Raw genomic sequence first — 26,490 nt, 5'->3', positions numbered from 1 at the left:
TGAGAACCCATCCTTCCACTCCCCAGAACACATATGATAACCACAAAGTGGTTCTCATTTGCCTCTCTCTAAAGCTACACTGTTGTGTTCTCAAGCGATGTGGATCTAAGCCCATTTGTGCCATGGTTTGAAATCATCTCCTCATCCTGGTCACCATCTCCTGGACACCATCTCCTGGACACAGTTAAATTTATTAATCTCTCCCTTATAATATGGCAACCTTAAGTGAAGATAATAATAATAACTAACATTTATATGGTGTCTTCTCTGTACCAGGCACTATGCTAAGCATTTTACAAATATTTTTTATCTTCTTTGGTCCCCACAACAAACCTCAGCGATGTGCTATTATTATCCTTATTTTATGTTTAAGGAAACTGAGGCAGACAGAGATTAAGTGACTTGCCCAAGGTCACACAGCTTGTAAATGTCTGAGACTGGATTTGAAATCAGGTCTTCCTGACTTCAGACCCAGAGTTCAATCCACTGCACCACCCAGCTGCCTGACACAATTCTGTGAAAGGTACCTGACCAATAGAAGAGTCCAATGGGAAAAGTCCCCTGTTCTGGGGTCTTATCTTTGATGGCTCCATGATTATATCAGTGTGGCCCTTCTGCCCACAAATGTATATTTAACCACAATAGCATAATATGGTGCTCAATTTAGGGGAAAAGATCTCCAATCCTGGGTCTATCACTTACCACCAGTGGGACCATGAATATGTCATTTGGTTTCTCTAAGCTTCATTTTCCTGATTTGTTATAATAATAGCTAGCACTTATCTTACTACTTCAAGGTTTTCAAAGCTCTTCACAAATACCTCTTTTTATGCTCTCAATAACCCTATTAAGTAGGCACTGCTATTATCCTCATTTTACAGAGGAGGAAACTGAGGCAGGCAGTGGTTAAGAGATCTGCCTGGGTCACACAGCTAGTAAGTGTATAAGATTTGACTTGAATTCAGGTCTTCCTGACTCTAGGTCCAGTGCTCTATTCACCGTGCAACCTTGTATAAAATATAAACTCTTTAGATTGGTATTTAAAACTGTTCACAATCTGATAGTAGCCTACCTTTCCTGACTTATTTTGTCTCACCCAGCCCCCTTCAAATATTCTATGTTTGAGCCAATCTGGCCTACCTGCTGTTCCCCAAACTTGGCATGCCATCTCTGTCTCTGTTCTCCTGGCTGGGAGTGCATGCCACACTCACCTCTACTTTCTGGAATCCTTGGTTTTCTTTGAGACTAAGCTCATGTGGCACTTTCTATATTAGAAAATCCTTCCCTAATTTCAATAGTCTGTTTTCTACCTCTCCTCAAACTGTTATGTATATCTCTCTTTTTAATACCATGCATACACCTGTTTTTGATTATTTTCTGATGTTGAATTTCCTTCAAAAGAGTGTAAGCCTCTTGAGGACAGGTGTTATTGTTTTGTTTCAAGCACCCAACACAGCGCCTTCTACATAACAGGTACTTCAATAATGCTTGCTGAATTGAATTGGAAGGCATAGGGTCACTACTTAGGAATAGATGGTACAATAATAATTTACTAATAAAAGGCAGAGCAGCTCAGCCTTCTTTTGTTACATCCTAAACAACTAGGCATCCACTCGAACTATCATCTGCTTGCTCAACATCTCATTCTACGTCAGTCTTATCAAGTCACTGACAAAAAGTTATCTTTGTAGTTCCATCTGCCATGAATATTTTTAAATTAATTTTTTTTTCAATAAAAATCTCTTTCCTTTCCTTTCCTTTTGAAAGGAATACTCCTTTCCTATCAGAAAAGAAAAACAAAACTCTTGGTCAAGGATAACAAATTTCTACATTTGCTCTATCCAGAAGGAGGTGTCTCATCCTTTGACCTAAGTACATCACCTTTATATCAGGAGATGCATAGAATGTTTCAACAATGGGACAGCTATGGAATAAGGGTGATAAATGTGTAGCATACTTTTTTAAAAAAATGTACATAACGGAGATCTGAGGTTTCAAGTTCAATCCTTCTTTCTGTTCTTGGTATAGATGGAAATGCTTTCATTTGTTATTTGTCAAGTTCAGAGTAACAATCTCCTAAAAAAAATTAGTTGAAAAGATATAAATGCCCATCTCCAAGTTTTCAGAAATTAACTAATTCTACTAAATGATAAGACTGAGGCATTTAATCAATGCTTGTTGATTGACTTTCCACAGAATGTACTATGGCCATTCACAATAGTTCACAACCCATTTACTTTGGACTCATTTAAGTCAAAATACTACTAAAAGCATTTTAATATTTATTTTAAAAGCTCTTCTACAGTCATTGATGATTTTCACAACCCATTTACTTTTGACTCATTAGACTCAAAATGCTGTTTAAAATATTTTTATACTTAATTAAAAAACCCTTCACCTAATGCAGGGTACCTCTTCCCCAAAGGCTAGAGCAAGACAGCACACTTAGACATCTTCAAGAAAAAGAGCCATCTGATGCATGTACCTTCTAATATTGTTTTAAGTAAAATAGTTTTTATACACAGAAGTATTTCTTCAGCTTCATTACATTACTGAATGAACATTGCCTGAAAGATCAGTGTCAATGAGCTACTACATACTATTGCCTCAAAGTCAAAAGTAGAAGCTTTTTTTAAAATAATTTTTTTTAAAACCACCTGTTGCCAATTATAGAAGTCACCACCACCACCACCACCACCACCACCACCACCACCTCACAAGGGATAAGACCTTGCAGCTCTGTTCATTTCCAGGCACAGGATAAAAGTAAAAAAATTAATTAGGTACAATGAAGTAAATACCTTTCTCCATTTCATTCACTCCAGAAAGCAAAAGCATCTTTGAAGCAGTGTCTTCATAAAGATATTCAAAGCCAAAGTCAGAGAATAGTTTTTTCCCCTGTTTTTTTTTTCCATATCTTGGCTCTTTCCTGAAATGTTAACCTTGAAATGTTTCTCCGATTTCATGTGCAAGAGCATCCCCAACAGTTCGAAGCAGCCATATGCAAGTTAAAGCTAATAATTCGCTGCTACCCTACTGATATTTAGTCCTTAAATCAGCAAAATAACTTTAGCCTATGAACAATGCACAATACTCTCTCTGTATGTCAGGATAAAATCAAGCTACAGAAAAGCAAGCTGTAAATATGGAAAGGAGTGCTACCCATTAATCATAATGCCAAAATTTTAACAATCAGGATTCTTTTTCTTCAACACTACAGAGATCTTTAAAAAGTCACTGTGCTTGAAACATTTTTTAAAGACAAAGCCACCATGTATGAGACCTGGGGGGGAAAAGTCTATCTTAATTAGGACTTTTTCATTCAGGGGCAGCTAAGGGGAGCAGTGAATACAGTGCTGGGCTTGTAGTGAGGAACACTCATCTTCCCAAGTTCAAATCCAACCTCAGACCCCTACTAGCTGTGTGACCTTGGGCAAGTCACCTAAACATGTTTGCCTCAGTTTCCTCATCTGTAAAATGAGCAGGAGAAGGAAATGGCAAACCACTCCAGGATCTTTGCAAAGAACACCCCAAAACAGGGCAAAAAAGAATTGGACACGACTGAAAAATGAATAAACAAAAACTTTCACAGTGAGACCAACTAATCATTTGGATGATGTTAAGAATAAAAAGGAATAAACAAAGGTTTATATAACCTATTCCACCCATTCTGGGTCTTCACATCAAAAAAGAAAGATTTTCTCATTCTTTTCCCCATCTTTTTCAATACTTAGGGTCCTGATATTTTCTGTTGATGATGGAGAGACTGAGTGGCATCATTATTAATCATCACCATACTTAGCATTTACGCGGCACTTTATGGTTTGCAAAACACTTTACAAATATCACCTTACTTAATCTTCACATCAACCCTAGGAGGTAGGGGCTGTTATTATCCTCATTTTACAGAAGAGGACACTGAGGCAGAAAGAAGTTAAGTGACTTGCCCAAGGTCACACAAATAGTACATGTCTGAGGCTGATTTGAACTCAGGCCTTCCTGACTCCAGACCCAGAGTTCTATCCATTGTACCATCTAGCTGCCTAGTGGATAGAGAGTTGACCTCAGAGTCAGTAAGACCTGAGGTTAAAGGCTTGCCTCTGACACAGCCTGGCCATCTGGGCAAGTCACTTAACCTCTTGGTACTCTAGGCTAGACGTGTCAAATATGTGGCCCATAACATTCCTTAATGTGGCCTGAACCAGATTAAAACGTAAGTGGGAGATATTTAACAAAACATGTAAAAATATAATAAAATACAAATGAGAGAAAGAAGTGGTTTTCTAAGTCAATATGTGCCTTCAGGGACCCTTACGTATAGTTTAGTGATCCCCATTTCTATGTGAATTTGACCCTGCTGCTCCAAGCTACCTTCTAAGACTAAAAGTTTCAAAGATGGTGTTACCTGCATTGTTGGAGAGAGTTGACTAACTCTGGAGGTCCCTATAATAATGAGATCACAGGTCCAGCCCCTATCCCATCTCTCTATGGGAGCAATGCCAAATTTTAAAACACAGTATTTAGTTGCCTGTTTGGTGTGTGTGTGAGGGGTGAGGTGGGGAATGCAATTGCCTGTGTTAAGTTCTTATCATCATCATCATCACTAGAATTTATATAACGCTTTAAGGTTTGCAAAGTATTTTACAAAGATCATCTCATTTTATCCTTACAACAACCCTGGATGGTAGGTGCTATCATTATACCTCCCCTCCCTGCATTTTATAGATGAGGAAACTGCAACAGAGAATCTATTGCTTTCCAGGGCCCCTCTTATACACAGTTTAATAGTTTGGGGTTTGGGGTTTTTTTTATTAATAAAGATATGTAGACAGTCTACTTCTCTACAGAACTATTCACAACATAAGGTAATCACAGAGTTTAATTCAGAGACTGAACCTGAATGATAAGGGAAAAGGAAAAGATGGCTGTACAGGCTAAGTATTGCCATTCCTATTCAGGCTTTATTTCTATCTAGAATGGACAGAGATACCATATATTGCGGAGGAAATGGGGGTGGGAGGAGAGGGATTAGATACTCAAATAAGTCCTAAGTAAATAAGGAAATGGAAAATCAGGAGTTGGAGTCATCTGGGATTAGAGAAGCTGCTTCAATGTGGGAACAAAGATATCACAAAAGAGACAGAGTTGGAGAAAGGAGAGGTAATTTCTTATATGAAATTTTGAACAAATGAAACTTAGTGGTCTTGGACAAGTTATAATACCTTTCCTTAGACAGGTGGGCCTTAGAGCCTCATCTATAAACTTTAAAGTGCTATATAAATGCTATTATTATTACAACTATTACTATTGTTATTATTATTGTTATTATCATATATCCTTGAGCCCCAAAATGGGACAATGTATCTCATGATATATTCATGGACAGAGAGGAGAGAAAGGCTGACTGTATAATAGCATCATTATTGTGAGTTTCAGAACTCATTGAATAACTGGACCCAAAGAATCGAAATGAATAGATCAATGACTGTCTTCAGGAAGATCTCTAGTAAAATGCCTCAGGAGATCTGCCCTTGGCCCAGTGTAAATTAGCATTTTTTTAAAATATAAATTTATTTTAGTTTTCAACATTTACTTCCACAAGATTTTGATTTCCAAATTTTCACCCCATCTCACCCCTCCCCCCACCCCAATATGGCATGCATTCTGAATACCCCTTCCCCTAGTCTGCCCTCTCTTCTATCTCCCTCCCCTTCCCCTTCTAGTAAATCAGCATTTTAATCTATTGAATAGATGAAGATTACACAACTTGCTTATCAAATTTGCAGAGAACATGATACAGAATAGCATGGTAAGTGGCAGAATCAGTACCAAAATGTCCTTGGCAGGCTCAAATTATAGGTTGAATCTAATAGGATAGAGTTTGGTAGGAATAAATGTACCATATATGTTTTCAAAACTGTCAGCTGTATAAGTACAAGATGATAGAGATAGAGCCAGTTAGTAGTTAAAATGATATGGAAGGTTTGGTGGACCGCAAGCTCAGTACAAATCAACAACTCATAGCAGCCAATATATAGCATCTCTCTCTGTCTCTCTCTGTCTCTCTCTGTCTCTCTCTCTCTCTCTCTCACACACACTCACACACACACACACACACACACACACACACACACACACACACAACCTAAAGTGATTTTAAGAAGGGTAGGATTGCTGCTTAGTAGGGAGGAGATAATGATAATGGACAATGAATGACGAGAAGGCAGAACTGTTGAATCCTTATTTTATTTGTTTTCTTTCTCAAGAAGAATGATCTTCAAAATCTATCCTGCCCACAGGAAAACAGAAGGAGAAGAAGATAAGAGAAGGGGGTGAGAGACAAAAGGGAAGGCACACTAGGGGAAGAGGTATTCAGAATGCATACCATCTTGGGGTGGAGGAAGGGGCGAGATGGGGTAAAAATTTGGAACTCAAAATCTTGTGGAAGTGAATGTTGAAAACTAAAACTAAATAAAATCTGATAAAAAAAAGAAGAAGAAGAAGAATGATCTTTGGACTAGGAAGGACAAAATATAAATGGCTAAGTAGAAAGATAGTAAGTGAGTACTTAACTGCCTTTGATGAATCAAATCAACAGATCCAGGTGAACTCCATACAAGGGTACTTCAAAATCTGATGAATGTGATTGCTGAACTACGATCTATATCTTTGAATGATTGTGGATGATAGAAGTGGTACCATGGGTTAAGAAAAGAGAAAATGTACCAATTTAAGAAAAAAAGAGGGGGCGGAGGAATGAAATCCACAAAACTGCAGGCCAATGGAATGTAATCTTGATACCTGGCAAAACTATAGAGTATATTATTAAAGGAATACTTGGTGAACCTCTTGAAAAGGAAGTAGAGATCATGAAAAACCAGCACCACTTAATCAAGAACAGTTATGCCACTTTTAGTTCATTTAATTTTTTGAAAGGGTTACTAGACAGGTAGAACACAGCAATGTTATAGTTACATTAAACTAGTTTTTAGCAAAATACTTGACAACGTCTCCCATGCTACACATGTGGAAAAAGAGAGATGGCTAGTCACAAACTTTGGTGGGTTTAGAACTAGTAGGCTCAAAGGACACGCATTAATGATTCAATAACAACTTGGAAGAAGGTCTCTAGTTGAGTAGGCCGTGGATCTATGTTTGGCCCTGAGCTACTTAACATTTTTTTCTTTTTTTCTTTTTGTTTTGTTTTTGCTGAGGGCAGTTGGGGTTAAGTGACTTGCCCAGGGTCACACAGCTAGTAAGTGTTATGTGTCTGAGGCCGGACTCGAACTCAGATCCTCCTGACTCCAGGGCCAGTGCTCTATCCACTGCGTCACCTAGTTGCCCCTTAACATTTTTTTTTCAATGAATTGGGATAAAGGCATAAATGGCATGCTTATCAAATTTTCAGATAACAAAAAGCCAAGAAAGATAACAGAGTCAAGATCCAAAAAGATCAGGGCAGCTAGGCAGCACAGTGGATAGAGCACTGGCCCTGGATTCAGGAGGACCTGAGTTCAAATCCGGCCTCAGACACATAACACTTACTACCTGTGTGACCTTGGACAAGTCACTTAACCCCATTGCCTAGCCAAAAAAAAAAAGATCAAAAAGACCTTGACAAGATAGAAAATTGGGCTGAAAATCTACTAAGATGAAATTTAATAGGGATAAATGGCTTCAAAAAAATCAACTTGACAAGTGCAAAATGAGTGAGACACAACTAGAAAAAAGTTCATCTGAAAACAATCCAGACCAGATGTTTTAAGTTTTAATGTGTTGCAAGTTCAGTATGAATCAACAGAGTAACATGGGAAGAAAGAATGCTAACGCTACAGGCCATATTAAGAGAGGCATTGTGTTCAGGATTAGAGATGTTATAGTTGCCTTTTCTAGATCACACCAGGACTATTGCTTGTTATTCCACATCTTTAAGAAGGACACTGGTAAACTAGAGAACATCCAGAAGCAAAGAGGTTGGTGAAGGGTCTCAAGATTGTACCATATGAACTAGTTGAAGGAAATTGAGATATTGAGCCTCAAGAAGACTTGCTAGGACCCTTTTTAGTTATTTGAAAGGCTGTGATGTGGAAGACAGATCAGACAGATCAGACTAGTTCTGCTTGGCCCCAGAGGCCCAAGTGACCTTGGGCATGTCACTGAATTTGCTGAGCCTCAGGTTCCTCATCTGTAAAATAAAGGAGATTGGACTAGGTAGTCTCTGAATCTCTTTTCAGCTCTAGACCTATGATATTTTCATCTAAATGGCCCCTGAAACTCCTTCCAAATCTGAGTCTGTAAAATGGAAGACCAAAGAAGTTAAATGACTAGGGCAGAGCTAGGAGCAGTGGTAGAAATTGCAGGAGACAACTTTAAATTTTGGGCAGCTAGATGGTGCAGTGGATAAAGCACCAGACCTGGAGTCTGGAAGACTCATCTTCCTGAGTTCAAATCCAGCCTCAGACACTTACTAGCTGTGTGACCCTGGACAAATCACTTAACCCTGTTTGCCTCAGTTTCTTCATCTGTAAAATGATCTGGAGAAGAAAATGGCAAACCACTTCAGTATCTTTGCCAAGAAAACCCCAAATAGGGTCACAAGGAGTTGGACACAACTAAAACAAATGAACAACAAAAACTTAGATTTGAGGTAAGGAATGATTTCCTAACAATTAGAGCTATCCACAATGGAATGTGCTGCCCCAGGAAGTTAAATGACTATCTAAATATCTAAATTCACAAATATCAAATTCACAAAGTTAATCAGAAGAAGAGTTTGGATTAAAATCTACATCATCTGTATCCCAGCCCAGTACATTTTCCATTATACCATGCTGCCTTAGTTTCAAAGGCAAAGATAAGCCAGTAACTGAACCTAGAATCTTCTGATTTACAGCCAAGATCTTCATCCATATGGTATCACTAGCTGTTCCCTCATCTAACTGTTGATTGACTCTAGAAATCAACTGTAATTCGGAAGATTTAAAAAAACAAAACATAAAAAATCTGGAGTCTGACTTAAAAGCCCTACCTAATCTAAGCCCTTTCTTCTTTTCCAGTCATCTTATACTTGATGTAAATATTGCCATATATTTCCATGTATTCTCTGATTCAGTGACACTGGCCTCCTTGCTTTTCATTGCTCAAGACACTTCATCCACTTCATTCATGCCTTTGCACTGACTGTACCTCATGCCTTGAATGCTCTCCCTCCTTCTTTCTGCCTCTTGTCTTCCCTGGCAACCTTTAAGTCTCAACTAAAACACCACCTTTAGCAAGAAGTCCCTCTCAATGCTTGTGCCTTCCCTCTGAGATTGTTTTCCTTTTACCAGAAATGTTATCTTGAACACACATAGTTATTTGCATGTTGTCTTCCTTATTAGAATGTGAGTTCCTCAAGGTAAGACAATATTTTTACTTTTCTTTATATTCCCAGCACCTAGCATGGTGACTGGCACATAGTAGGTGCTTAATAAAGGCTTATTGATTTAACTTGACTAAATCTTCTCATTCCAAATCTAATGTTCAGTCCATTTCACCCAAATGATTATCAAAACACTTCTTTTAAATGTATAAGTTCAGGTGGACAAAAATTTTAAATGTTTTTTTAAAAGCTACATAAAGGGCAAAACATAATACTTTTAAAAAAAGATGCCTCAAAAAAATTTCTAAATAGAAAAAGAAATGCCTCTTGATGTTTCCTATGGTGATCTCTAAGAACTCCATGAAACTTACTATTAGATGCTCTCATCTGCTGTCTGCGTCCAACTCTGTCCAACCCAATGGGTGTGCTTTGGGAAAATGTGAATGGACGGAACCGGGCAGAAACAGCTTTATATGGTGGCACTTGATGAGCTGGAACTGGGGGTCTCGCTACTGGCTACAAGAAGAAAATGAAAGGTTGTTATTAGTAATGATCAAAGATTCCCGGAAGTTATAGTTCTTGTAATCTTTTTCACACAACATGGCCAAGATCAAGGTTCTCACCCTGAAGCTGATTACAGATTTCAAACAACCTCTACCAAATGGTGTCAAAAACCTCAGCTTGCACTGAGTCTCAGTAGCACTTTAAAAGTCTCACTACTTCTTCTGTTGTTCACAGTCTACTTTTGCCTACATTCCATCATCTTTCAAACATGAATACAGCCTATGCCATTTGTCAATTGTAGATAATACCAAGCCAAAGCACTATAGAGAAGAACAGAAGTCCATGGAGGAAGCTTGTAGATTTCTTAAGATGTTTCTCCAGATTAATGTAGCATCGGAAGTTAAGATATCTTTGGAAGAAGAACCTTCTCACCGTCCTATCCCCCACCTGAAAAGCTTCTTCTACTATCTGGAAGGCAGTCTGATTTATATCATGTCTCCTCTTCCACATAAACTAAGTCTGCTGACATGAAAGCAAGTAGGGGCAGCTAGGTGGTGCAGTGGATAGAACACTGGCACTGAAGTCAGGAGGACCTGAGTTCAAATCTGGCCTCAGACCAAACACCTGACACTAGTTGTGTGACCCCAGACAAGTCATTTAACCCCAACTGCCTTAAAAAAAAGAGAGCAAGTAATTGGGATTTGTCTTTTCTAAATTTACACCAATTAAATCATTTCTTAGAGTGGCCATTTCCTCCCTGTAAACTAGATCTGCCATATTTAATTTGATTTTAAAATACATACTAAATTAAGGCAGGTGTATAGCTTTTCCTCTTTTTTTTTGCTTCCCAATTTCCTAAATTGGGCAAATTCAAAGAAAATTTTAAAATAAACTAATTCCCCCAATACTGAGCACCCTGATAAACTCTCTCTCATATATATACATATATATATATACACACACTTATATATGTACACACATGTATATGTATACACACATACACATATGTATATACACAGACATACATATACATGTATATGTATATATTTAAAGTAGGCTTAGCTTCCAATCATTTAATATTCCATCAAGCGTACAAAATTTTTTCTAAATGAGTATCATCTTGACCAGTTCTATGATTTCATTGGTGTATGAAAACTCCCTCTAGGAACCATGAATTAGAAACGGCTCTGGAATTTATAATATATGAGAATAGCCGGATACTGAGATGATAGGTGACTTGCCTAGGGTCACCAGCTAGTACCTCAGAGGCATGACTTGAACCCAGGCTTGAGGCCTCAGAGGGCCCCTCTATTCACTATCCCATGCTGCCTCTTTGGGAGCAAAACTTTTAAATGTGTCTTAAGGATTTCAATGCAAACAAACTCTTCACCTCATTTTTTTAAGTTCTTAATTTTAAGAATTTGAAGTTTCCAAGTCAAGACCAACTGCAATTAATGATATTAGATAATAGGTTTATCAAAAATGAAATTTATATTCTTTTCAGAATTTTTCCTCTTTGTTGATTCTGATTCACTGGTGGGGAACCTGTGGCCCTCTAGGTCCTCAAGTGCGGCCCTTTGACTGAATCCAAACTTCACAGAACAAATCCCCTTAACAAAAGAGGATAAAGAGGACCGGCTCTGGAGTCAGGAGGACCTGAGTTCAAATCTGGCCTCAGACACATAACACTCACTAGCTGTGTGACTCTGGGCAAGTTACTAAATCCCAATTGCCTCACCCCCCCAAAAATATATAAATAAAAAATAAAAGGGGATAAAACTTGGATTCAGTCAAAGGGCAACACTTGGGGACCTAGAGGGCCACATGTGGCCTTGAGGCCCCGGGTTCCTCACCCCTGCATCTAGGACAAGGAGCATGCCTTATACTTCACTGCCTCTCTCCCCAATGCCCAGCACAGGTCTAGGCAATTAATAGGGTACTCCATCCTGCTGACTGGTTTTTCTGATATACACCAACAGGACCAATAGTAGAATTTTAACCACTTAATACACCATTGGAAATTGGCAATATGGCTGGAGAAGTGATTGAGGAAATATATTCCAGAAAATTATATTTCCTATCTTTAAAAAAAAACAACTCATCTAATTGTCTTTAATTTCTGCCTGTCTCTATATATTAAAAATGAAGAGCAAATTTTTCTTCCAGTAAGAGCTTTATCTTTTGTCACTTTCCCCCAGTTCAAGTTCAAATTACTTATAACTACAACGGAGACTACAGGATTTTCCCTGTTCATGTGCTTCACAAATGAATTACTACCCCAAAGAGAGAAAGAACATTAGCGAAAGGCATCCAGAGGTCAGATTGGTTAGTTTTAATTAGAATATATCTTCAGACAAAGTCAGGAAGAAAAAAGGCTGAGAGCAGCTGACATCATACTTGAGGAAAACAGAAGAAAGGAGAAGTATCCCATTTATTTTACAGTTTGAAGACAAAGGCCAAGAGGCTGAAGAAACATTGGGGCTTGCTGATTTTGGAAGAAGCGCATCAGATCTTACGTGGGTCAGAAGATTTTCTATTTCTTCGGTCTGGTTGTTCCCATAGAAGCTGACCCCGCCTATCACAGAGATGGGTCTTCTTTTTCGGCATCCCCTTGGGTAACCCGAAGAAACATTTTGGTCAGAAGTGTCAGAGGAGGCCAGACTCTGTTGGTTTCCTCCATCCACACAGTCCAGTTGCTGGGTTTCCATGGCAATGGAGTCTTCAGGAATGGAGAAGCTTCTGCTTGTCAAGTGACTATAATCGGAGAGGGGCCTAGGTCGGGATCTTTTTCCAGAACCCCATCTCCTCCTTGTGACTCGAGGCGGCTCGGCCTTTTCTTCATCCTGGGAGGAAGACTTCCTCCACTGTTCATCAGTAACAACCTTTTCAAATGTGAACAAGTTAAGTGAGCTTAAATGTCTAGAGAAACGTAAAGCAAAATGAAACAACAGCTCCAGCCCACTCCCTATGCCATCAGCCCTCCTTTAAGGAACACTTGGTTTATTTTGCTTTTTTTTTTTTAGTGTGACTTGTGTACTGGAAAGTGAACACTTGACTAAGACACAAACAAAAATAAATCTGTCCAATTTTAGTTCCAAACTGAATTAAAACCATAACTTAACCTAGAGTCATTTTGCTGGAAGGACTAGCCAGTATCTGTGATAGAAAAAAAAAGTTTAAAAAAAAAAGAGCATTGATGTTAATGAAGTGCATGCTGATTGGACCATCATTTATCCCTGCCGCAGTGGCAGGCCTAAATTTCCGGAACAATAGACTAGCCGAAGGAAATATTGTTCAGCTGATAGAAGAAATGAGTTTACAATGTAATACTTTGCTATTCTGAGGTATTTTCCTATGGTAACATACAGGCTACTCTGAAACAGAAGGTGTTTTAAGAAGATCAAATCTAACACTGGCAGTGTAGCAAAGGAGATAGGGAGCTGTTCTTAAGTCAGAAAGCTTTGGGTTCAAGGCACATATTGGTTGTGTGACCCTGCAATTCTCTAAGACTATAAATTCAGAACAAAAATAATAATAATAACTCACATTTATATAGCCCTTGCTATATGCCAGGCACTGTGCCAAGCACTTTACAATTATTATTTCATTTGATCCGCACAACAACAATGGGAGGTAGGTGCTATTGTTATTCCCCTTATAAAGATAAGGAAATTGAGGGAGAGTTTAAGTGACTTGCCCAGTGTAACACAGTAAGTTCTGAGTCTGGATCTGAACTCGTCTTCCTGATCCAGGCCCAGCTCTCTCTTCCTTGCACTGCCTAGCTGCTCCAAGAAATGTTGCTGATCCACATTTCTGGAGGGAGTTTGCTCACAACCCTCTACCTGTGAAATCACAGGTGTAGACCAGAAGAGTGCAAAGCTACTTCATGGTAAATACTGAAGAATGCATTTATTAGTGGCTGCTCAAGAGCAGTGTGACTTTGGGAAGTCACTGGCCCCCAGTTTCCTCTTGCAAAATCAGGGATTTGAACTAGATGAACTCTAAGACTTCTTCCAATTCAAGATTCTATGATTCTTAGGTAATCATTTCCTAAACATGCAAAGCACTTCATTCACATCAGTTGATTTTTTTAAAGATGAGACAGAATAATTATTATTGAGGCATATGCCCTGACCTAGATTAGCCTATATAATTCAAAAGTTCATAGGTTTGCTTCTGCACATTATTTTTACTTCCCTTTAAAGTCCTGATTCCTCCTCCACGAAGTGTTAGGTCCATAGGATCAGAGATCTAAAGTTGTAAGGAACCTCAGATGCCCTGCAATCCATCCCCCTCATTTCATGGATGAGGAAATGGAGTCTTAGAGAGATTAATGGCTTGCCCAAGATTCTCACAGGTGAGAAGCAGCAGAGGTGGCATTTGAACCTGAGACCTTTGATGACAAAGTCTACAATCTTTCCCCTGCCTCTGCCTCTATCTAGAGTTAAGGCTTCACCCTTATTATAACAGGCACATTAGAGAAAAGCAAAATAAAATACGTCCTTACATTAACACCTTCTAATGCACTCATTATGTAATACTATATGTTACAGTTATCTGTACTTAGGTCATCCTCCAACAAGACCATAACCTCCAAAAGGGTATGGGGCCAGTGTAATGGAAACATTGCATTTCTCCTAGAACCTGGAATAAGGCTCTGCATAGGGTAGGCAATGAATAATTGTCTGTTCAATGAAGGGTGTTTAGACATATCTCCTACAATATGAGGGCTGAGTGGGGGTCAGCTGTATAAGAGAAGTAATGAGAGGTGGCAGCCACAATAGTGGTGAAAGGAAGACAGATTAGCACAACAAGTTTAAATAGGCATCACGCCACGTGGACACATATCACTGGCCTCCATCCTAGCACTTCTGTAGATACAAAACAGGGGTGAAAGGGCAAGAGCTATCCAGGACATAGGGGAAGGGAATAAGAGAGCAGCTAGTACGTTACATGGCAGACAGAAGGGAAGAGGGTTTACAGGAGCCCTCCCTAGGCCAGGGATTCCCCAAACTAAAGGACAGAACTGTGATAAATTTCCACATTTAGCAACCCTGACTACGTTGGGATAATGAGTGGCCCCAGAACTGAGAAGATTAAAAGATAGCACATAAACAGGGTTTACAAGTTTACCTTTCTGCTTTTTTTTCTCTTCAAAACATTAAACTTTAAAAAAAAGAACAACCACTGGTATTCAAAGGCCAGGACGGTGGAAGCCTACGCCATTTTCTCAGCGGTCATATCTTCTTATAACTTAGAAGAGAAGCTTAGAAACTCTAAAACCATCAGGAATGAAAAAGAATTGATATTTAAAACAAATGTCTGATCTTTCTTTGTACTCTGTCTCAGTCTGACATCCATATTGTGCCCTGGGTAAATCTCTCCCCAAAAGATTCTAATTTTTAGAATGGAAAAACTGAAGCAGGAAGATGAAGAGATTTGTAGGTCAATATAAAAGCTAAAAAGCACTTAGAAGTATTTATTTCATCATAACTAATATATCATGAAAAGGGATAGGGTATTGAGACTGGATTTGTTATTTCAGTGTTACAGGGACCTCCCAGGAGAGGAAATTCCCTTCACTAATGCAAGCTGACACCTTCTCTGCAATCTACAGTCTTAGAATTAGTTGCCCAGGGCAAAGAAAGGTTCAAATGACTTGTTAAAAGTAACACAGTGGGGCAGCCAGGTGGTGCAGTGGATAGAGCACCAGCCCTGGATTCAAGAGGACCTGAGTTCAAATCCGGTCCCAGACATATAACACTTACTAGCTGTGTGACCCTGGGCAAGTCACTTTAACCCTATTGCCTAGCCAAAAATAAATAAATACATACATACATACATACATACATGCATGCATGCATAAATAAATAAATAGATAAAGGTAACATAGCCAGTATGTGTCAAAAACAGGATCTGAACCTAGGTCTTCTGATTTCATTCAGCTCTCTATCCACTACAACAACTGCCTTGCATAATAATAACAAAAAAATATGGACAATAAGGTGAGGAGGAAATACTTTTAACCTCTAACAGTGTGAACTGCTCCCCACTGCCTCTATCTGTCCTGAGGCAATCCAGAAGTCAGCATCATTATTTCAATAGACATTGTTACAAAAGGTGGGCTCTTAAGAAATGGTAGAAATTTCAACCCTTTTTCTTCCCTGAAAATTATTCTTTTTTACCATTTCGGTTCAAGATTAAATCATTAGGCAGCTTGAGTAAACAGTGAGAATGAAATCAATTGCAATCATTCTAACAAAGAGTTGGAGAGAGAGAGGGAGAGAGAGAGAGAGAGAGAGAATACAGAGGCCTCAGAGATCAGATTTGGGCAAGGTCCACCAAAGCCAGCCCAAACTGATGATGAATTTCCTTTTTTCTTATTCTTATGCAAAAAGGAGCCAGATTTTCTTCACTGGAGTTGAAAAATAAGGAAATGGATTTAGGAAAACAATAGCCCAGCTTAGCTGTGCAGGTAACAAATCCTGTAGAGGACTCAAACACATTCCAGGAAATGATCTCAGCTCAGTAATGCCATGTATTCCCCAAAGCAGGGAAATCAAATACCACCACCAGCAGAGATTGGATTAATCTTTTTAATGCAATATGCCTCACATCTCAGCCATTGTCCATGCACAGGTGGCACTTAAGAAAGCCCATTTTGATGCCTCCGCCTAAACCTGCTGCTCATTCCTGTAAACTCTCAGAGTAGAACAGCAAAGGGAGATACACAGAACGGCGTCTTAGGGCCCACAGCAAGATTAATTTGCAGGAAAATACGTGTTAGGTTTAAGAGTCTGTTTAATTTCTAACCCAAGGACTGAGGGAAGAAATCTCTCAGATTTCAGTCCCGTCAGAAAGAAATTAGACCTGATAGACAAATGAGAACCTTGAACTATTTTCAAAAAGTAAACAACGTTGGCCAAGTTTATCTAGCTCAGGAAAAAAAAAAAAAGAAATAAACTACCTAAATCTAATCTCAGTGAGAAAGTCTTCTATTCTTGATTCTACTTTGAACTCCTTGGAGGGTGTCAAAGAAAAACACACAAATCTTCCCCCCAAAGAAGCCAAATTGACCTACCTCTGAGTCTGCCACTGGCAAGGGTTGTCCACATACACACTGGAAGAGCAAACAGTTGATCACAACCATATTTTTAAGAGGCTTTTAAAAAACAAAGCTCTTTTGCTTTTAAAACAATCCTATTAAGAATGGAAACAGGCCTCCTCCCATGGTTGGCTGGGTCCTTTGACAGGGTTCCTGGTAGCTCTGGGAGAAGCACAGGACAGCATAGACCCACTCAAGTAGCCAATTCACACCCAAGCCATAAACTTTTGTAAACAGCCTCTCCAGGGAGTCACTGCCCTGTTAACTCTTGCTTAACCAGTCTTAATACACTCTTCCCATTCATTTTCATTCTACTGGTCTCTGTCCACTGGAATTCTGTTCATGTTGATCATCAACTCTAGTGCCTTCCTTTAAAGCAGGGGTTCTTAACCTGGGATTCATAGACTACCCCTCAAAGGAATCCATGGACAGATTTCAGGGGAGTCCATGAACTTGGATAGCAAAAAATAGATTTTCATTTCAATATAATTGGTTTCCTTTGTAACCCTATGCATTTTATTTTGCGCATTTAAAAACATTCTTCTGCTTAGCACAGTGCCTGGCACATAGAAGAAGTTTAATAAATGATTGTTGCCTTGACTTGAGAAGGGGGCCATAGGTTTTACCAGACTTCCGAAAGGAACCATGACCCCCAAAATAGTTTAAGAACCCCTTCTTTAAAGGAAAAAAACATATGAAAAGTGATCAGGTACTTCACACAGAAAGCCTACAATCACTTATAATTCATCCCAGGAAAGTTACATAATGAAATTTTATATAAAATGACTTTTCTAAACTGTGACCCAAATATACCATTGTTACAAAGAAAAATAGCAAATATTTACAGGAGAGAGGAGTTAAAGGGATGCAGATGAGAAAACATTTTGTTATTCAGTAAGATCTGAAAATAATTTTTCAAACTTCATTGCTAGAAGATTTGTGATTTCATGTGGTCTTAGGCTAAATTAATAAAAGTATGATGTCCAAAAGAAGGGAGTCCTATGCTCTGGTCAGACCACATTTGCATTCAGTTCTGGCCATCATATTTCTAAAAGTGCTAGAATATGCCAGGATGGTAAAGGGACTTGGGAGTATATCCTCCAAAGATAGGATCACTGCTTGGCATGAATGGAAGAATGATAATGGATAATGTGGCGGAGGGGCGGGGGAGATAATGCTGCTCATTTATTCTGTTCATTTTATCTGCCAAGGAGAATGATCTTTGGACTAGAAAGAACAGGACAGAAACAGGACAAAAACAGATAATATGAAGTATCCAAGATTAGTAGGGAAATGGTAAGACAGTACATCTGTCTTTGATGAGGTCAAGCTAACAGGCTTGACTTCATCTACAGAAGGGAAGCCATCACAGCAAAGGTCCTTAAGCTCCACTTTTATGGGGATCAATTGAAAGAAGTAGAGATACTTACCCTAGGAAAAAAAATGTTGGCAAGGGGAACATGAAAGCAGTTTTCAAAGTAGACCTTAAGGTCTATTATATAGAAGAGATTTGGATTTGTTCTGTTTGTATTAAGAGCAATAGGTGGGAGTGCAGGAGCAAACTTAGGCTTAACATAAGGAAATACATCCTAACAATTAGAGCTTTCTAGGGGGCAGCTAGGTGGCACAGTGGGTAGAGTGCCGGCCCTTAAGTCAGGAGGACCTAAGTTCAAATCTGACCTCAGACCAAACACTTGACACTTACTAGCTGCGTGACCCTGGGTGAGTCATTTAACCCCAATTGCCTAAAAATAACAATTAAAAAAAACAATTAGAGCTTTCTAGAACTGGAATGCGCTACGTCATGAGGTAGTGGGTTAATAACCCTCACAATACTAATATATATTAGTATATGTATGTAGTATGTTATATATCATATATTTTATATATGATATATCACTTATATGTATATGATATATTTTATATGTCATATATTTCATATATAGATATGATATTTCACTTATGTGTGTGTGTGTGTGTGTGTGTGTGTGTGTGTATTAGCATGGACATAGTTATTTACATCTCTCCTCTACCAGGATGTGAGCTCCTTGAGATGAGTCTGTGATTTTTGCTTCTCCCTCACCCTTTCCAACTTGGCAAGTCCTGTCAATTCTATCTTTCCTATATCCAGACCACCCTTTCCATTCTTTATACTCCCTCCAACCTAGCACAGGTCCTCATTACCTTTCACCTACACTATTGCAACAGTCTTATAACTGTTCTCCCTCACCCAACCCATCTTAGAGAATGCTACTGAAGTAATCGTTCTATCGTATTCATCCTATTGCTCCTCTCTTCAAAAACAGGCCTCATCTTTTGGGTTTTTTTTGTTCCTGGATCTTTACTTACCCCATCATTCCCTCTGCCCAGAACACATCCCTGATACCCACAATCTCGGCCCAGCCTCTTGGGAAATCTTATCCTTCAAGACCTACTTCTCCCATGACATTAGCCCTGATTTCCCTCAGTTGGTAATGATACTCAAACTCACACAGAAGTTTGTACCTCTTTTACATTCGTATTTCATTATATTACACTTAATTAATTTGTATTACACTTAATTAATTTGGGTGATCATTCCTAAACAAGTGTCTATTGAGCAGATATTCTATTAAGGTCCAGTTCATTGCTTTCCTCTATTTACCTCTCTTATATTTAAGTTTCTTCTCTTAAGCTTATCTGTGTATGTGTTATACACCATTCCTACATAGCAAATATCTTGAATATCCAGCATAATACCTAACACAATGTTTTAAACAAAGAAAGTGCTCAGGACATACTTTCAGGAACAACCACAATGCTTTTGTGCCATTTAGAAAGCACTTTCACATAGACTGTCTCATTTTTTTTCCCACTCAAATATATTCTACAAGGTTGCCAGGACAGGATAGGTATGGCTGCCCCCATTTTGCAGATAAGGAAACTGAAGTTCATGGAGGTTAAGTGACCTGTGATAGTAAGTAGTATAGCTGGAATTATGATTACTCTTCTGAATCCTAGTTCAGAGCTGATCTCTGGCTGAAGGTTATGACCTCATGTTAGTTAGTAGCAGAACTAGTACTACATATCTCAAGGCTCCTGACTACCAAACCCTGAGCTTTTTAAGTGGATAATAATAAAAACACAATAAAAAACAGCTAGCATATAGAACCTACTATGTGCAAGGCACTGTGCTAAGTGCTTTACAAATATGATTTCATTTGATCCTCACAAAAAACCCTGGGAAATGGATGCTGTTATTATCCCCATTTTTTCCAGATGGTAAAACTGAGATAAACAGAATAAATGACTGGCCCAGCAAGTGTCTGAGGTCACATCTGAACTCAAGTTGTTCTAACTCCACGCCCAATATTTTATCCACTGCACTTGCCTAGCGTTCCCTGGTCAATCCCATATTGACTTTCTAATAGTGATCTATAGTCTTTAAGATTGGGCAACTAGGCAAGTGCAGTGGATAGAGTGTTGTGCCTGGAGTCAGGAAGACACCTTTTCCTGAGTTCAAAAATGGCCTCAGACACTAGCTGTGTGACCCTGGGCAAGTCACTTTACTCTATTTGCCTCAGTTTCCTCATCTGTAAAATGAGCTGGAAAAGGAAATGACAAACCACGCCAGTATCTTTGCCAAGAAAACTCCAAATGGGGTCACAAAGAGTCAAATACCATTGAAATGACTGAACAAACGACAATAACAAAAAGTCTTTAAGGGGCTACGTCCTGTAAGAATATTTAGATGGAAGGAGGTAGAGTAAGGAGGGCAGTGAACTAAATCTTAATAGAACATCTACCTGTTGCTCATCAGTGTTCCCCCAAAGCCAGTTTGGTTATGCTCACAATATAGTCAAGCCTGACTCACTTTCCCTTCAGATCAGGGCTCATTCAGAATTACAGATGAATCCCATTATCAAACCTTCCCAGGGCCATTCACATGACCCTCGAATGGCCCCAAATTAGACAGGCTTCTTTTCAAAAATTGTTGTTGTTCATGACCCTATTTGGGGTCTTCTTGGCAAAGATACTGGGGTAGTTTGTCATCTCCTTCCCCAGCTCATTTTACAGATGAGGAAACTGAGGAAAACAGGGTGAAGTGACTTACCCAGAATCAAACAGCTAGTCCTGACTCCAGGCACAGTACTCTATCCACTGTGCCACCTAATTTCCTCCCCCCCTTTTAGAAATATATATTTATCTTACAGCATATAGGCACAGAAGAATCTCAATCCCAGCTAAGGTTTTTAAAAATTAATTCATAGAAGGTGCTCTATAACTGAAATGCATCTCTGATTTGGGCTATAAGCCCTTTGCTTTATTTCTAGAACTTTGCTTTTTGGTACATAATCTACACACATTTTACCTAGAGTTACCATAGGGTCCTCCCCCCCCCCCAACTAGAATGTAAGCTTCTTGAGGGTGTAGTACAGTGGAGAGAATACAATTTGAAGTCAGCAGATCTATGTTCAAATCCTGCTTCTGTCACTTACTACCTATTTGACCTTGGGCAAGTCTCTTAACTCTTCTAGGCTTCAGGTTCTTCATCTGTAAAAATGAAAGGTTGGAGCAGATGGCATCTAAGACCATTTTTAGCTCTATGACCTTTTAACTGGTTCTTTTTTTTTTCTTTGTATCCCTAATGCCTAGGATAGCAGTTGGAACATAGTAGGCTTTCAATGAATGCTAGATAAATTGAATCACTTTGTATTGCTAGAATTATAAAAGCTGAAGACTTTAAAAAAAAGTTCTTCTCTAGGTCTCATGTAAATAGCATTAGTTATTAGCAGAAATATTGTCAGTGTTACTTTTTCAGATTTCCAAGAAACAAACAAACAAAAAAACTCAATAGTTTTATAATCAGGGAGGCTATGGCCTTGAATCTTCTTGGACAGTAAATGTTTCTTATCTCCCTTGTCGGAGACAAGTTAAGTCATTTCTACAAATAATTGGAAAATATGGCAATGGCATCATACTCTTCAACTGTCCTTGAATCTCATAAAGGCAAATTCAAAATGAATCATATATTGTGCAATTAGGCCACTTAGCAAAAGTGCAAATAGTGAGGCCTGGCCATGCTTAGAATCCTTAGTTCATTTAGCACAGTGCTAGGAACCTAGTGGACTTTTTTTATATATACTTGAATTGAGTTCATTATGAGTCGAAAATTGATTGTGCTTTTTTGGGAACAAAATACAATGAAGCTAATTTCAGATCCAGGAAAAAAATAATGCTCTGTACTTGACTCACTAAAGACTAGCCATCTAAACGAAGGTGTCTTTCTCCTCGGCTGAACCCACTGGCATTATTCTCATGAGAACAATAATCCCAAGATGATTAATCTTGCTCTACATTATAGGTATACTTTGCTTTATGAATAACTTAAGATTAGATACCAAAAGATCTCAGAGAATTAACAGATCTCAAACCCTGACATAATACTCGAGGCTTGAAAGCTTCTTACCCTGATTTCTCTGTGCTCAGAGTTGCATTTCCAGAATAATTAACCACTTATCAGATATTTACAACCGGATATTCTATAGGTACCTCCTACTTATAAATGTAAAAACAATAAAGGCACCTGAAAAGGCCTATCTTGTTGGGAAACAAGTATATACAAAAGTCAGATGAATTCAATAAACATTTATTGAACATTAGAGAGGTAGCATAGCAAAGGAGATAAAGAGCTGGCCTCAGAGTCAGAAAGACTGGGGCTATAGTAGATGAACCTAAGCCCTCTTCTATTACTGGAGTTTTAATTGATAACAAAATAAATTTGAAGAAAGTATGGTGAATTTATATTTTATTGCTATTCTTTTTCTACAATCAAAATACTCAGGAAGATGACTAAAAATTTAAGTGTTCAAGAATTTTTAAAAATTCAAATGCATCAGAAATTCATTCTTTTTAATTCACATTTTCATACAATACACCACCTCTTCTGGAGTTTTACTGACACAGTTCTTTCTTGTTTCTCTGTTATCTATTTGTTTACTCCTCAGTCTCCTTTTTTGGATCTATGACTGGTGAGTCATAGTTTTTAATACATGCTGCAAGTGTAGTCCAAGGCTCTGTCCTGGGTCCTCTTTTCTTTTTTCACTCAGATTTGCAACTTTAAAGACATTTGGCTCTTCCCTCTCCTTTACTTCTCAATATTCAATTAATTGCCACATCTTGTTAATTCTACCTTCCCGACACTTCTCAGATCCACCTCCTTCTTTCCACTCACGTATTCACCACCCTAATCAGGCCCTCAAAAATCCTTGCCTAAGAATGAGGAGGTCGTTGCACAAACCAACAGCAATATTGTATGATGATCACCAGTGAATGGCTTAGTTATTCTCAGCAATACAAAGATCCAAGACAGTTCTGAAGGTCTTATGATGAAAAATGCTATCCAGAGAAAGAACTGATGGAATTTGAATGCAGATCAAAGCATACTTTTTTACTTTATTTTTTTCATGGTTTTTTTTTGGGGGGGGGTTGAGTTTTCTTTCACAACATGACTAATAGGAGCTATGTTTTGCATGACTGAACATGTATAACCTATATCAAATTGCTTGCCATCTCAGAGAGGGAAGGAATAAGAGAAGAAGTGGGAGAATTCTCAACTCAAAATTTAAAAAATGGGGGGGAGGGGCAGCTAGGTGGCACAGTGAATAGAGCACCAGCCCTGGAGCCAGGAAGACCTGAGTTCAAATTCAACTGCAGACACATAGCACTTACTAGCTGTATGACTCTGGGCAAGTTACAACCCCAACTGCCTCACTAAATAAATAAATAAATTAATAGAAATGTTAGGAATTGTTTTTATATATAATTGGAAAAAAATTTTAAATTCTCTTGTCTAGATTATTGCTTCTAATTAAATGTCTCCTCTCTCCAAATCATCTTCCCCACAGTTGCCAAAATGATGTTCCTAAAGCACGTTTCTGGCCATGCCACTCCCCTGCTCAAAAGGTTTCAATGGTTTCCCACTACCTACAGTCAAGTCGGCAAACATTTATCAAGTACCTACTATGTTCCAGGAACTGTACTAAACACTGGGGATACAAAGAAAGGCAAAAACAGTGCCTGCCCTCAGGAAGCTCATAATCTAATGCAGAAGACAATATGGAAACAACTATGGACAAACAAGCTATATACAGGATACATTGGAGACAATCTCAGAGGAAAGGCATTCACATTAATCGGAAGAGAAATATGCCGTTATAGAAGGCATGATTTTAGCTGAGACTTGAGGGAAGCTAGGAGGCAGAGACGAAGGACAGAATTCTGAGTGTGAGGAACAAGCAGCAAAAAGGCATCATTTGGGGAATGGGCTGTTGTGTGCTGAGATGGAGGGTGGGGGAGAGGAAAGGGGCCAGTGTTGCTGAATTACAGATTATGTGGAAAGGAATAAGAAGACTAGAAAAGTAAGAAGGAATCAGGTTATAAAGAGCTTTCAAAGCCAAAGAGATGATTTCCTATTTGATTCTGGAAGTAATAAGGAGCCACTGGAGTTCATTAAATAGGGAGTGATATGGTCAGACCTGTTCTTTAGGAAGATCACTCTGATGGCCGAAGGAAGGCTGAAGATTACGGCAACAGTCCAGGCATGAGGTAATGAGGTCATGCAGTGTCAGAGGAGAGAAGGGGGCCCAATAGAAGACAGGATTTGGCATCCAGAAGACCGGATATGGCGGAGTGTGTGTGAGAGAGAGTGATGAGTTGAGAATGACATGTAAGTTGTGAGTCTGGGTAACTTGAAAGATGGTAGCGCACTCAGTAGTAATATGGAATTTAGGAAAAGGGAAGGGCTTGGGGGTAGAAAGAGGAGTTCAGTTTTGGACACACTGAGCTTAAGAAATCTATAGGACTGCCAGGATTCTAGGATATATTACACCATATGGCTCCAACGTGACTTTCCGGGTGTATTATATAACCCTCCCCTCACTTACTCTACTTTCTGCTACACCAGATTACTTGCTATTCTTCAAACATTATGTTAACCTCCCCACCACCACCCCATTTCCATTGTTCCCTCTGGTTGGAATACATTCCTTCCTCACCGCCATGTCTTAGAATGCCCACCTTTCTCTAAAACTCAGTTCAAATGCCTCCTCCTTTCCTGATTCCCCTGCTGCTATTCCTCACTCACAAAATTACTTTGTATATATAGTGAATCTATCTGTATAAGTGTACATGTTGTTTCACCTGATAAAATGGAAAGTTTTTGATGACAGGAACTGTTGTTTTTAACTTTGTATCTCCATCCCCAGCACCTATCAGAGCATGAAGTAGGTGTTTAATAAATGCTTGATGATTAACTGAATATATGCACAGAACCTTTGGAATATTTGTGTTGATGATTTAAATTGTGCTGTTTTCATGGGGAACAGAGTGGACAGAAAGATGTGAAAAAGAGAAGACTGCAGCTGCACGCAAGTAAATAAGAAGGAGAGATTCAGTTTTGGTAGAGATGAAAAGTGAATGTCAAAGTTGTTAAAACAAGTTGCCACACAACAAAGACCTAAAAGTTCCTGTTGACAAAGTGTAAGCCCATGTTTCCTAACAATTTCTGAGTCCTGACTCTCATTCCAAAACTGGTGACAGGCAGCAATTTTAGCTGGTCCCAGGATGGGAAGGGAGTTACAACTCCTACACCACATGAAAGTGGAGGAAAAAAATCAAGACACGCAGGTTTTCTTTTCCAGACCCTTATTTATCTTGAGTGCATTTGGATTCCAATTCTTTCCCCCATTATCACTGTGCCTGGATTCAAGGTCTCTTGTTCTATCACAAATACTTGGGCCCTACCAGTGTAGTAGACATGGTTCCTAAAAAGCTCTAAATAAACTGAATTTGGCAGGATGATATAGTAGTAAAGGCAGGGGATGTGGACTTATGTCTGGGTTCATAGGCAGCTATGTGGTATAGTGGGTAGAATGATTCAGTTGGAATCAAGAAGACCTGAGTTTGAATCCTGTCTTAGACACTTACTATCGCTAGGACCCTGTGTGAGTCACTTTACCTCTTTAAGCCTCAATTTCTTAATCTGAAAAATGATGACAATAATAGCACCTCCCACAAATGGTTGTTGGGAGCTTAAATGAGATAACATCTGTAAAATATTTTGCAAATCTTAAAGGACTACAAATGTGAATTATTATTATTATTATTATCATTATTATTATTATTATTATATGAGTGGTTGAACTAGATCAGATGTGTCACACATGTGGCCCACTGGCAACCTGGGGCCCATGTCATTCCTGAGTGTGCCTAAACTAGATTAAAATGTAACTAGGAAATATTTAACAAAATAAATAAAAATACAATAAAACACAGATAATGTTAATATGTCGTTTTCCTAAGTCAATATGCAGCCTATCACATTTCAAACCCAGGACCTTTTCTCAGTGTTGTTGTGTACCAGGTTGGAGCTCACATAGACAACAGGTGACAACACCATAACTGGCAGTTCAACATTTCAGCACTTGCTGCTGTGCATTATGTCCAGTGTGGGAGTGGATAATGGTGCTATTCATGAAAA

The 26,490-nt window shown here is 38.8% G+C and overlaps 1 protein-coding gene across 6 annotated transcripts in view; it reads right to left on the bottom strand.

Moving 5' to 3' along the window:
- The window catches only part of SPATA13 (spermatogenesis associated 13), a 148,944-nt gene that overhangs the window by 49,518 nt on the left and 72,936 nt on the right, over positions 1-26,490 (bottom strand). For 4 of the 6 annotated variants that reach the window (XM_020997166.2, XM_020997167.2, XM_020997163.2 and 1 more), the window contains exons 3-4: positions 12,382-12,747; positions 9,733-9,877 (exon numbers count right to left, since the gene is read on the bottom strand). In XM_020997166.2, coding sequence (XP_020852825.1) covers positions 9,733-9,877; positions 12,382-12,747 — 511 coding nt within the window. Of the gene's footprint in view, positions 1-9,732; positions 9,878-12,381; positions 12,748-16,946; positions 17,139-26,490 lie in introns of those variants that run through there. The other 2 variants (XM_020997168.2, XM_020997165.2) reach the window with 2 other exon arrangements.

The sequence above is a fragment of the Phascolarctos cinereus genome, unplaced genomic scaffold (assembly GCF_003287225.1).
Source record: "Phascolarctos cinereus isolate Bilbo 61053 unplaced genomic scaffold, phaCin_HiC Scaffold_726;HRSCAF=1367, whole genome shotgun sequence".
Lineage (NCBI taxonomy): Eukaryota > Metazoa > Chordata > Mammalia > Diprotodontia > Phascolarctidae > Phascolarctos > Phascolarctos cinereus.
The sequence above is the reverse complement of the archived record's forward strand: the minus strand, read 5'-3'. Positions and strand labels throughout refer to the sequence as shown.